The sequence below is a fragment of the Balaenoptera borealis genome, assembly GCF_965194805.1.
Source record: "Balaenoptera borealis genome assembly, chromosome: 5".
Taxonomy (NCBI): Eukaryota; Metazoa; Chordata; class Mammalia; order Artiodactyla; family Balaenopteridae; genus Balaenoptera; species Balaenoptera borealis.
The window spans coordinates 69,372,141-69,385,893 of record NC_138862.1 but is presented as its reverse complement, the minus strand read 5'-3'; the positions used below and the strand labels follow the sequence as shown (position 1 = coordinate 69,385,893).

The window sequence follows — 13,753 nt, the reverse complement described above, 5'->3', positions numbered from 1 at the left end:
CACTCCACCCCTCCCTCACCCCTCATCTGGCTTTCTTCCTTCCTCTTAAAAACCCTAATGAAGCATTTGAAAATAGCATTGTCCCTCTCAGCTCACGACGGAGTTTCTGTCTTCACTCTGCAGCTCAGACAGCAAATCTGGAACAGCTGAGCGTTTTGAATCTAACTGCTGAAGGAGTAAAGGGGAAATTGGCCAGGAGAGAAAAAAAGGGTGTCTTTTCTGCTAATGTGTTGACACGATAGCTTTTCCACCTGAAAATCCTCAGCTTGGTCGGGGCCTCCAGAAGCCATCTCATCCATCCCCCTGCCTCTGCTAGTTCGGCCTGTCCACACACAGGAAGGTATGGGGATCACCATGGTGGGGTGAGATGTCCAGGGCAGTGGAAGCCAAGCCTTCCCTGCTACCTCTGTGGGCCCCTCCCTGTTGGAAAGTTTCGGGTAAAACTGACCCGAAACCTTGACCAGGAGAATTTCCCAGGCTACCCTGTGGTGACCTCTCGGGGCGGGACAGAAGGTGGGCAGCTGCCATCGTGGGGACATGTGTGGTCCCATAGTCCTACACGCTGTGAGGTCCATGGCTGTACCACCCTCGGGGAAGCTGATGTTGGGACGGCTGAGGGCAATGCCCATGGCTGTGCAGCTGTTGTGGGACCTGCGTGGAACCTGCAGAGCCACCAAGAGCTGCTTATAAACAATCAACTGGACAGAGCAGTGTAAGCACACCTCAGCTCTGGTCTCAGAAACGCACCTGAGCCCTTAGAATGGATTGTTCATACCCAGGGTGCCTTGATGTAGCATAGCTGCTGGGCGCTGAGACCCTTTTACACTGGCTACTCCAGTGTCACCTCCCACAGAAAGCACCTCAGACGGACCCTTTAGGTCTAAAGCTGGGGAAGAAGACATGATTAAATGAAGGCCAGCACAATGAGAGGATAGAGAGAGACTGGGGTGGGGAGGGGGAATTATGGAGATAGCCCCCAAACCAACTTTTAAAAAGGTTCTAAATATTTGTAATTCTCCTTTGAAAAATAAGAATAGCCTGCACTAATTGAACACCACGTGCCAGACACTGACCCAGGCATCTTACTATGCTTTTCACTCATTTAATCCTCACAACCACTATACTGCCCATCTAACAGAGAAGTTAAGCACTTTGCCCAAGGCTGCACAGCTAGTTAGTAACAGAGCTGGGATTGGAAGGCAGGCAGTTGAGTTCCAACGCCTAGACCGCTGTGCTCCATCACCTCTTAGTTACTTCTTGTTAGCGTGTCAGTATCCTGGTCCTTCCCTGAACAGCTCCCCGAGAGCATTGCCTATCAAGGGAAAAGGCTAATGGCTGTTTATTCCGCAACACGTCAACAGTTGTCAGGAGGCTGGAAGACTGGCGGTGCCCTCTGGGCTTGTGAGTTCCTGGTATTCTCACTGCAGTAGAGGAAGCTGACCTTGAAACTGGCCTGGGAGGGAGAAGGCCTGGTCTCAAAGCAGCAGCCACGCTCTGTCCACTGCCCCTTCTCTAGTGCGTCCCTGTCCAAATCTACAAGAGCCCGGCTCAAACACAGACCCAGGAGAAAACCTGCGGTGAAGCCTTGGCAGTGACCACTTCAGGAGGCTCCGCTGCAGGGAGGGGGACCTCTGAGAGGTATGAGTAAATCTACTCTCGATGGATCTGGAAAGAGAGGACACACACGCACAGTGATAAACCTCTTCCAGCCAAGTGCCGATGATGAGCTGCTGGGAGTGAGAGGAGAGGGAGCTGAGTGCTGGGCGGCAGGGAGAGGCTGGTGGTGAAAGAGCAGGGCCTTGATCTGAAGTGTGAAGGCGGGCAGGGCTCGCAGCAGGAGAGGGAGGGTGTGGGCTTCCCAAGCAAGAACACAGGCAGCAGGCAAGGCAGGCCCGCTCCCAGCATCATCTGGGCTCGAGAGGGAGGCGCGGCCCCATTCCATCCCCTATCATGCTAAGGAACTCAATTCTAAAGGCAGTAGGGAGCCATGTAAGAGTTGGGAATGGAGAGCAATAGACACAAAGCTGGGGTTTACGGGTTTTGATTGATTCTGTGCCCAAAGACAAGGAAGGAGCTTACCGAAGAGGGTGGGGAGAAAGGTGGTGAGGCCTGGACGAACAAGGTAGCCATGGCCACAGACAGGAGATAACCAGTGCAAGAAGCAAAGGCAGAATTAACAGAACCTGTTGCCTGGCTTGGAAGGGTGGGCGGCTGGGGTAAAGGAGAGGAAGGTGTGGAGGCGCACTGAGTGTCCATGTGTGGGCGCCTGGGTCGCAGTGATGGTACCAGTGGAAATAAGGAAGGAAGCTGGAGTTCGGAGGGGTCTGTAGGGAGAAGGGGGGTTGCTAAGTGGGTTTCCCCGTCCTTCACACCCTACTGAGCATCCTCTCCACCCCCGCCTCCCTGACCCGTAACCCTTCTTGCTCCACTGCACTGAACCCCCTTCTGTTACCCCATCTAAGATCAAGATTCACTTCCTCCAGGACTCCTTCCCAGACTGTTGTCCCTGGGGCCTTTGGCCATGACAGACTCTTGTGCTCTTCCCCCATCAATGTGTGTGTCTGTGACCTACTGCTGGTGGGCACTGTTGATAGGTTTCAGGGGTGCTTCTCTGAACCCTGTACTTGGATAGGGTTCATAGCCCACAGGCCCCCCCAAAACATGATTATGTCCACTCTGTCTAGCACCAAGGAGAGCAGGAGAGGTGTGATGGCAGTCAGTTGAGTTGACTGTTCATCCTTGGAGGGACCTGTGGAGGTGTCCTTGCTCTTCTTGCATCCCCCAGAACGGCAGGGCGGATGGTGCTCCCTTACAGCAGCTGGGCCTGCCCTCCAGGCCTGCAGAGCGACCTCACCAGGCCCTTTCTGGACCTGCAGCAGCGCTGCTCAGGCCTTGGCCCGGGACTGGGAGGCCCATGGCTGGCCGGTGAGCTCTGCGCTGCTCCTGAGAAGTGCTTTCATCTTTATGCCTTGTTTCCTGTCCCCGGGCCAGGCTCCTCTCCCTGGCAAACATTTCTCCCCATCTATGAATGAGGGTTCATTTTTGTTGCTGCTGTCAACCGATGATTCATTTTTAATTGCCTTCAGTGTGGGATCTTGCAAAGGCTTTTTCAAAACCTGTATAAGTCCACCCTACAAAACACAAGGATTTATACAGCACCTACTATGTGTGAGGCAGTATTCTAGCCCTTTTCATTGTATGCATAATCCACTTGAAGAATTCTGAGTTAGGCATTTTTTTTTTTCCTTTTAGAAACTATATTATCTTTTTCAATGGTAGGTTATGTTTGATTAAGTGTTCATGACTTTCTGTTGCATAGATCCTACCAGATCACCTGCTCGAGGAGTATGCCTTGGACATTCTCAGAACGGCAAATTTTTGTTTTTAAACTGACTGCATTCCAGGCTCAGGAAAAACATTCATAATAGTCACAGTCGCTGCCCTCCATGATCTAGCGTGGGAGAGAGGCGTGTGTTTCAGTAATGGCCTTGGGAGACAAGCTCTGATAAAGGTGAACTCAGGGCACCGAAGAGGTCCACCTATGGCCAGGGGTGCTTAGAGATGGCAAGGAAGGCACCATCCCTGAGGAGGTGACCTGGAGCTGAGTTGTACTGTCCTGGCATGCCGGGGGACCAGGTCAGGAGACACTGCTGACTGAGGGCAGCCTCGGAGCAGAGCCTCTAGTCCTTGGGACCACTCCCTCTATCTCATACACCCCACGCCCCCTCTCCCCACACACTCAGAAAAAGCACAAGACGGTGGGGTGGTCTTCAGACTCTGTGGCCTTGAGGGGCTCTCCCAGGGACCGGTCTAGCTGAGCCATTCATTGGATCCCTGGTTCCCATCCCCCTCACCTTCCTCTCAAAATTCCCCACCAGGCTGAGGCTTCTCAAAAAAAACTCTGGGAAACAGTTTTTCTTCTGGAGGTCAGGAATAAGCTGTCCCACAGGAAATACCAGATGCTTCAATCTGGGCCAGCCCAGCCTCCAAGCCTGCTGGGGGCCCTCCCCCAGCCCACGCACATGGCCAGGGGTCCAGGCTGTGAGCGGCTTGGAAAAACTGCCTTTCTGATGCTTTCCCCCCGTGAAGGGTGAGGGCTATGGTCTACATGCTCCACCTCTCCTGGGGGTCTCACTACTGTTTTGTCCCATTTGGGTTTAAGGCTGAAGGCAGCTGGGGGACTGAAGCTGAGAGACAATCAAGGATTCGACCAGGATGTCGGTTGGCAGTGGGATATCTGCTCCCCGAGCCTTAGCCTCAGACTGAGGGAAAATGGCAAGATGGGGTCCGTTTCTTCTAAGCCTCGAGTTTGGGGGCCAGAGGTCATCTTCGCATGCCCCTGCCCTCCCAGATGAATGGAAATTTCTCTCTCTAGAAGATAGTAACCCTCATTCCCCGATTCCTGTGCCGCATAGTTCTCTCTTTCATGACAGAGCTCCTAAAAATCCAACCTAAATCCTTTCTGCTGTAGCATCTGCAAATTCTATCTCCTAGCCACAATGGGAAGAGATCCTGAGGCATTGCCGACCCCGGTGGGAGGGCATAGCGAGGTCCTTCTGAGAGGTGGGGTCTCAGTGAGAGTGTAGGAGGGAGGGGCGCAGATCAGCCATCCTGCCCCGAGGGGTCGGCGGGACTGAGGTTTCCCTGTTGAAGACCTTACCCAGGTGCCAGGAAGTAAAGAGGACTATTCTGTCTCTGCTTTCTCCTCCAGCCTTAGTGAGGTTCTCTGGGCAGAACTGACGTCACCCTTCCTCTCTCTGAATATGCTGGTATTTGTTGGTCAAGTCTGTGCATCTGTCTGATGGGGGTGCGGGGACTTTTGAGATCAAAGGCCATGCTGCTTCGCACACGCACCTGGGACGCACACAGCTCTGCCCGCTCAGAGCCAGTGACTTGTGCCGGGCAGCGTGGCGGAAAGGGGGGCGGCCGGAGCCGGTGGCTCCAGGCGGCAGGATGCATGTGGCTCCGGCTGTATCCTCCTCCTCGTGTGATGACGGCTGCCCTGACGACAGGGCAGCTTTGGGCAGGACGCCGTGCTGCTGGCTTGTGTGTGTGTCTGATGGCAGGAACGAGGCTACTGCTGCCCTCCTGCCTGGCCCAGCAAGCCCAGTCCTCAGCTGGTGTCCCCCACACCCTAAGGGAAACTCCCCAAACGTGTCCCCCAGGGAAGTAGCCAGCCCTGGGATGAGAGAGCTAGGATGGGTGAGGACCAGACTCCTGTTCATGCCCAGCCTGACCCCTCCTTCCCCCAACCAGGCCAGCAGAGGTGTGCTGGGGCAAGGGTAGCCCCGTGGAAAAGAAGGCCATCCCTCTCCGAGGGGACCAAAGGACCCTGCACTGAAGAGAGGCAGCCCCACAGAGCCCCTCTCCCAGCCCAGGGCCCCTCATCGGCCATGATTCTCAGCTCAGATACCGTTCCTGAAAAGCCAGCTCCGGGGTCCCAGGCTTGTCACTGTCTCCTCCCAACAGATCTGCCCACAGGCCAGTGTCCCTGCTGGACAGGGGCTCCTGCCCTCCCCCCACCACCTCTTTGTTCAAAATGCCCTTTTCTAGGATGCATTCCCAGAAGCATTGCTGTAAGCAGGGCAGAGTGTCCTCACCTGCCACTGTCCGTAGCACAGTCTGTGGACCTGAGCCCGACTACTGCTTGTCTCTCTTGGTGACATCCAGTGTGAGGGCCTGGGTCCATCTGCCCCTTCTGTTGTGCTGACGCTCTCCGAAGGCAGAGGCTATTTCTCTCTCTTCTTCTTACCTTTCTATCATATCCCCATGAGAGAACTTGCTGGGGTGGGGGGTGGTTGGGTATATTTAGGGATCAGTTATTTTGGGTCTGGGTTATCCGCAAAAAGTGCCTTGGCTTTGGTGGGGCGAGCGGGTTGGTTCCCACAGGGCCTCTGATTTCTGGGCGTGTGAATAACACTCGCTCTGATGCTCCAAGTGCCCGGCAGGTGTTGGGCTCAGACCTGGTCCACTCAACAAATGTTCCTCTTCCCGCCCAGGCTCACTGTGCTCCGTCTCCATTGAGAAGGCACTGCCCGAGGACAGGGGCTTATACAAGTGCGTAGCCAAGAACAGCGCCGGCCAGGCTGAGTGTTCCTGCCAAGTCACCGTGGACGGTAGGTCGTGCCCACCCACCCCTGCCACACGTAGAATCCCGCTTCTCAGCGCCCCCTTCCCACCGAACCTGAACAGGGCTGCAGCCGAGGCTGCCATCCCAACCTGAGGCGTTCACTTTGTGGGTGACAAACCATCTTCTGCAAAACAATGAGACAGGAAGGAAAGTGGGAGCTCTACTTGGCGGTCCCCTGTGGCCTCACAGCCCTGTCCCCGGCTGGGAAGAGGGCTGCTCACCTTGATGGTCCCCCCTCCCAAGTCCTGACCCCCACATGCCAGGCAGGGAAGGGCGAGACAGGGCAGGAGGAGAAAAGACACACCCACAGGAAAATGACTACATAGTATTTTATAAGCCGCAACGAACAAGTGTCAGTGCCGGCAGGACAGACCCGTGAGGAAGAGGGAGCAGAGTGAGGTCCAAGTGGGGACACTTCCTCCAGGAGGTGAGTAGGGGCTGAGGCTTCGGGTAACGGGGACAGGCCTGCCTCTGCAGTTAGAGAAAAGTAATCATAACACAGCAGAGGGAGAGGAAGAGACGCGTGGGGACGGAGAGGCTTACCAGGTCTGAGTGGAGTTTCCTGTGAGGAAGGGGCGAGTCCAAGCTGTAAGGAACGGGGATTTGTCCTAAAGGAATGCAGGTAGTGTGTTTGTGACTTTCCTTTTCTCCTTTGTGTAGGGTTAGAATTAGAGGCTTGGAAGTAGATGGTTTAGGCCACCACCCTCACTTGACAGGACAGGACACCCAGGCTGTTCAGAGAGGGAAAGCTTCCCTCATGAGGTTCCCTGCTCTACTGAGGGCCAAGCCAGGGCCAGAGTCCCGTCTTGGGACTTGCAATCCGGTGCCCTTTCTTGGTTTTTTGTTACTTGCCTGGAACTGTCTAAAAAGGTAGTTTGGGGAAAACAATTTCTTGTCCTTGAAATGCCTGGTTAGTAACTATCAGTGACACGTTAAAAGCTAGTGTCCAAATAAGGCATCTTGAAGACCAGCTTTGTTGTTCCTCTGACTTTGAATATAATCCCTTGACTTCTAAACCCCTAACCTGTTTCACCGCCATTCCACAAGATGTGGAATCATTGTCTCCATTCTGGATTTTGTAATATGATTTCCTGATCATAAAAGCCAAGATCCATGATACATAATGAGTGGGAGAAAAGAAAAGAGAGTCTTAAAAACCAAAGTCTTTTTTTAAAAAACATATAATGGCAACACAAATTAAATTGTCAGTAGCCAACAGTAAACCTGAAACTGTAGAATATTGTGGGTGTCTCCCTGGAGTTCTGTGAATGTGTTTGTCACAGGGGCTCTTGAGTCTAAGGGAGCAGATTCCATGGGTCAAAGTGTATGGTCAGTTCAGAAGGGGGCTAGAAACACATGTTTTGAGGCTAGGGGCTGCTGCTTCTGATTACTCCTGTCACCCACCCAGGTCAGAGTTTTGCTTCTTTCTAGACAGGTACTGCAATTTAAAAAACAGTGTTTCTGGGAACTTGACCCCAGAAACCTATTTCTAACAGCGCCACACTTGGGACCCATGCTGGTTCCAGAAGGAAGCCCCGCCTGTTAATGAGGTTATCTGCTTTTGGAATCCCTAGCCTCTTTGGGTCCTATTTACATGGCTAGCTGAAGGCAGGACAGCAATTCATTTCTCCTTATCTGCAAAGTGTCAGCACCTTTTCCAGAAAGAGCAAATGGCTCATTTTTAAAAATTTCTTTTTTCCCTAGAGAATACATTTGGGGATTCTTTTTTTTTTTTTTTTTTTTAAGGTTTGGGGAATTCATTCTGCAACTTCAAGGGCTTTCTTTGCCCCTAAGTTGGTCTCCTTCTAATCTTGGCCATCATAATGTATCTATGGTTCCTTCAGAGGGGCCTCTGCAGGGTTTGGCCTCAGACTACAGACTGGGATGTGGGTCTTAGGAGAAGTGCTAGGAAGGGGATGAGAGGGAGACCAGCTGAGATAACAGGGCCGACTCCGGGTTAATTGGGTTTTGTTTTGTATTTTTTCAAAGAGAAAAAGGGAAGGGCAGCCCCCCTCCACACCCACTTTTTTCTGTTGCTACACCTGGAGCTATGTTCTTGTCCTTCCTGCCACATTTAGCTTTATCTTTCCGTCAAGAGCCACCTCTGGGCAAATAGGAAAGGACTACAGGCTCCTGAGCTGCTCCCCCGCCCCCTTTCAGCATCTTTCCCCCTGTGCTCCTCTCAGCTAAATAGGCTTCAAGTCCTGCTCTGTCCCCGATCCCCTCAGCTCTCTCCATGATAGTACCAGGCTTAGAGGTCCCAATGGGCCCATGCACCCTTTGATATTATAGGCAAACTTTTATGTGTTTGTGGATTAGAGCATTTTTCTGAAGAAAGGGTCCACAGTTTTTAAACAAATTCTTAAAAAAAGTCATGAATTAAAATACAGTGAAGAACCGCTTGCCCTAAGAAGTAAACTTGACTGAACTTTGAAGCCTGGTTGTTGGGCAGTGTCTTCCATTGCTCTCCATCTGCAGCTGCCCTGCTAAACCTCTGGATAAGACCAGTCTTGCTTCCCTCCTAAGGGGCTGCAAGGTCCTTCTCTCGGGGTGGGGACCACAGCTAATGCTGATGTCAGGCTGGCCCTGCCCCCGACAGTCACTCACTATCACTCATGTAGCCTGTGCTAGACACCATTTAGACTATATATCTGTGGCTAATAGAATGATGTATTTCAAGACCTCATGAAAATGACTTTGGCTCATTGGCTGTTCCGTATTAGCCACACTACTTCTTCCCTCTTATAGAAAAGACAGGGGGAGGTAGCCTTTATAATGCAGCACATCTGGCTCTTTTAATCCTGCCGTTTGGGTTGTTTCCATAAGAAAAAGGGTGCTCTGTGCACTTTCTTGATTATGGTCATACCGCCATTCCTTCCAGGTTAGCAGCAGACATGTCAACTTGTACCACAGAAGGCAGCTGAAGCCTGGGGTGGGTAAGGACTTGTCCGAAAACTCACCCAGGAGGAGAAAAAGCTGACCTTCAAGGCCTGCCATGGCCTGCCGTGGCCAGAAACTCTTGTGCATTTTTAGTTTATGCAGCAGTTGGGCAGGGTATGTTTCTCAGTGGGAAAACCCAGGCTCAGCGAGGGTCAGCAGCCATCCCCAGTCACTCAGACAGTAAGCAGGAGATGCCGTTTCCCTGGGTGTCTCTGATCCCAAAGCCCAGGCCCTTCGAGCCACGCTGCACAGGGAGTCACATGACTCCCTGGCATGAGTTACCCTGGCAGGACTCCAACCCAGGTGTGTTTGGTTCCAAAGTCTGCACCTTTCCACCACCTGCATGGCCTCCCCGTCTAGTGAATAACATGGCAGGGTCCACTGTCCGAGAGATCCAGCCCTTCTTGCTGGGAAGTCCTTCTGCACCTCTGGCCTGAGTGGCCCACTCCCTCTCATTCAGACCCAGGTGGGAGGTGAGGAAGCAAAGCCCTTTGTAGGCCCAAATCCCAAGACCGGGCAGATCAGGCCGCCCTTCCCAGCCACCTTGCCAAGGGCATCGGGCCTCAGCTACCAGTGAGATCAGGGGCTTTGTAACCATGGAGGCTGGTGTGTGCATGTGGTAGGGGGTGGCGTTCCCATGGGCCTTCTCTCAACCCGTATGTCAGTGCCCGCTCTGCTCCTGGGGCTGGGGTTAAAAGCAGTGAACGAAACAAGTTCCTGTTCTCAGAGCCTTTACATTCGAGTGAGGGAGAGACAAAAATACGGATGAACAGATATGTCATACGATCTCAGGCAACAACACATGCTGTGAAGAAAGCAGAGCAGGGTGATGGGGGAGCGTGCTGTTGTTGGAGAGGGTGAGGCCTCTCTGAGGAAGAGGCATTTGAACAGAGGCCTGAAGGCATTTGGGAAGGAGTCCCAGCAGTAGCACGGCAGAGGTAAGGAACAGGAGCAAAACCCTGAGCTGACACTGTACGGGAGACACTCCCAGAAGGAGAGGTAAGGAGGCCAGGGTGGCCGAGCCCCGGGCCAGGGGCAGAGTGGTAGGAAATGAGACTGAGGAGGACCAGATCTGCAAGGCCATGTAGGCTGTGACCAGGACACTGGATTTTATTATAAGTGCGGTGGGACAACCCTGGCCATTGTAAAGGATCACTCAGGTGGTGACCAGACCCAGGAGGAGTAAGAGGGAGAGCAGATTCGAGGTTGCCACGATAGCCCAGGCCTGAGATGATGGCAGCTTAGACTCTATGGAAGAGGTGGGAAATGACCAGATTTATAATGTTTTGACAGTGCAGCTGATAAGATTTGCTGATGAATTGGAAATAGAAAGGGAAGTCAAAGGTGACCCTTAGTTTTCGTGAGGGAGCACAGGTCAATGGTGGTACCACCTACTAAGATCAGAATGGGTAGGGGTGGGGTACAGTCAAGACTTTCGTGTATGTGAAGTTTAAGGTGTCCATTAGACATCCAAGTGGGCCTATTGTGTAGGTTGACCTTTAGATGAATTGGAGTTGAGGAGGGAGGTCGGGGTTAGAGGCAGGACATGAGGAGCCATCTTCATGAGGCCACTGAATGCCCTGGGAGTATATGAGGTCCCCAGGGGTGGATGTGGATGGAGGAGGGAAGGAGAGAGTCCGACACTGAAAAGTAAGGCAGGACAGAGGTCTGCGAAGGAGACGGAGAAGGACTGGCCATGGTGAGACAGGAAGAAATCAAGCAGAGAGGGGTGTCCCAGAGGCCAAAGGGTGATCATTTCAATAAGAAAGGAATGATGGAGATCAATGTGTCAAAAGGCTCTGCCAAGTAGAATAAGATGAGCCTGAGTGTTAGCCATTGGATTTGGCAACTCGGGGCGATTTGCAACTGTAAGAAGGGAGTTTAAAGCCTAGTTTGAGGTGTATGCAGCTAATAACCAGCTGGGTGGGGATTTAAGCCCACACCTTGGCTCCTAACCACTGTGGTCCACTGCCTCCATGGCCAGGGAGCCCTCTGACTGTGGCTGAGCCGACCCCCACTTCTTTTGTTGGCCTCGGTCTGCTCCCACTCCCATTTGTTCTTTATATTGTCTCAGGCAGCTAAAATGTATTAGGTTGAACTAAATAAAATTGCTATTTTAGTAGGTCAAAACACTTGAATATTGGCGAATGGTGTGGTTCAACCTGAAACACGGGTATAAAGCATTTAGCATCGTGCCAGGCACGGCCTGAGTACCCAGTAAATGCCAGCTCTTACTCCACATCTCATTCACTCCTCTGTTGGGGTGTTGTTATTCCCTTTTTCCTGGTGAAGAAGGTCAGGAACTTGCCCAAGGACTCACAGTCACCGGCCTGCAGAGCCAGGAAGGCACTCATCCTGACCAGAGCTCTCTCCCTCCTGATTTTGCCAGCATGCTGCTCGCTCCTGGGCAGACAGAGAGAGAGAGAGAGAGGCCAACCCCTCTGCCCTGCCCCTTCTGGGGCTCCTGGAAACTCAGACCCCCCTCCCAAAAGCCTCCCAAGACCTCACTCCCCCTGCCTAGGGTTGCAGCTCTGGGAATGACCTCTCTTGGGGGAGACAGAAGAAGAAATGCTGTGTTGGAAGGCTGAGCCCAGAGCTAACCCAGGAGTGGAAGGGGTGAGGCATTGTCCATATAAGGACACGTTTTCCTCTCTATGTTGAGGCCCCCCCCCCCACTCCTCACACCACCACCTTCCTCCCTGCTGCTTCTTTGGGGGCACCAGCAGACCAGCAAAGGACTCCAGCCCTGGGGCCCAGATCTAGAAATGGAGTTCAATTTCATCACAAACTGATTAAAATAGACAGAAAATACACGCTGCTCTTAAACTTTTATTACTATTATTTTTATCCCCTGGGCAGCCATGTGAGCACAAAGCTGGTTCTGATTAAGCACGTGGTCCTCCCAGCCCACTCCTTGCTGCAGTTCTCACGGACAGACTGACGGCTAGTGGCTCGTGGTGCAGGCACAGCCCACAGGGGGCGGGGGTGCTGCAGAGGGAAGAGGGGGCTCGTTCCACCCCTGTGGGGCTCCAAGTCTGGGGGTGTGCCTGATCTGCCAGGGAAACTTGAGCCCCTTTCCTCACGGCCAGATGGAAAGATAAGGAACATCTACAAACAAGGCTCAAAGCACATGACGGGGTGGTGTACTCACAAGTCAGTGTAAAGCAGGCACCCAAGAGCTGAGGACGGATGAGGAGGCAGGAAACATGCAGCAGGGGCCTATGGGGAGGGCTTTGTGAAGGTGGAGGATTCTAAAGCGGATTTGGGAAGGAGGCGAGGAAATGCGGCGAACAGGAGACATGAATGAACAGGTAAATGATCACCGTGGCACGCGTCCTCTCCCTAGAGCCTTGTAGTGCTGTGAGGCAGAGAAAATAAGTGTAGTTTCCCTTGTACAAATGTGGAAACAGAGACCCGGGGTAGCTGAAATTATTTGCCCACGATCCCAGGATTGCTGATGACAAAGCTGCACCTAGAGCCCTCCTCTCTCCATCCCTACTCTAATGATGCTTGGAAGCAAAGCCCACCATGACCCCACGAGGAGAGAAGGAATCTCAGTCCCTGTCTCCTTTCTTTCAGGAGCCCAGGAAAACTGGGCCTCTCCTCCTTTGCTTGCTTATGCCTCAGTTTCCCCATCAATTAAAAAAAAATCTTGGTCCTTCCTTGTCTCCCTCCTCTTATGCCCCGGCACTCAGTGGGAAAAAGACGGCAAAGCGAGTACTTATGCCAAGGAAGCGAGGACTGTCTGTGCACACCCTGTCCTCGCCTCCTCTTCCTTAAAAGGGGGGAAAACAAAGAAATTTCTGAGTGTTCCTTTCTTTAAATTGTCATTGGTGCTGTCAGAAGTGCTGGTCTTGAAGGAAGGGAAGAAGGGAGAGCCCCAGACAAGGGAACCATAGACTCACCCCATGACCTTGGTTTATGGCAGCCTGATCTGCAAATATCAAGGGAAGCATGGGCAGGAATAGTCCCTGAGACCCACCCTCACCTCTACACACACACACACACACACACACACACACACACACACACACACACACACACGCCCACAGACACACATGCACACACGCGCACGCACACACACACACACCCTCTGAGGAGAGAGACTAGGAGTTTTCAACCTGGCGGCATATTATTTACTCCCAGCCCCCCACCCAGACCAATTAAACCAGGATCTGGGGAGTGAGATACCTAGGTACAGGTGCTTCTAATGTGCAGCTAAGGTTGAGAACCAGAGGTTGATAAATGCGTACTGAGGTTTGTTCTGTAGCTGAGAATGACCACTATGTCCGGGGAAAATACCAAATGTAAGAAAAATGAAATCATCCCCTCCCCATGGGACTTCCTGCTCCTCCACCCATGTCCACACAGAACCTGGTGGGTGGGTGGCCCACTGAGGAGACAGAAACAGGCTGTGTCAGCTACGGATGGCAGGGACCCCTGACTCATCATCTGGGGCTCTTTTGCTCTTACGAAAGGTGGCAGAAGAGTAACACACAGTGGGGAATGGAGGCAGGGTAGGGGGCCGGGTTATCAAGCACTGCTCAAAGGAATTTCTTCCAGCTTCGTTCCTTCAGCCCCATCCCCTGAAATATACTGCTGGGAAGTTCTACTTAAGGATTACGTTTAATCGTTCCTGTAGTTACACATGTACAGCTTTTGGCCGACTGCAGTGGGGAACTG

The 13,753-nt window shown here is 52.6% G+C and overlaps 1 protein-coding gene across 8 annotated transcripts in view; it reads left to right on the top strand.

The window, feature by feature from the left end:
- MYLK (myosin light chain kinase) overlaps positions 1 to 13,753 on the top strand; it is a 276,906-nt gene that overhangs the window by 197,166 nt on the left and 65,987 nt on the right. For 5 of the 8 annotated variants that reach the window (XM_082394846.1, XM_082394844.1, XM_082394845.1 and 2 more), the window contains one exon: positions 6,000 to 6,116. In XM_082394846.1, coding sequence (XP_082250972.1) covers positions 6,000 to 6,116 — 117 coding nt within the window. Of the gene's footprint in view, positions 1 to 1,443; positions 1,639 to 5,999; positions 6,117 to 6,429; positions 6,558 to 13,753 lie in introns of those variants that run through there. The other 3 variants (XM_082394850.1, XM_082394847.1, XM_082394848.1) reach the window with 3 other exon arrangements.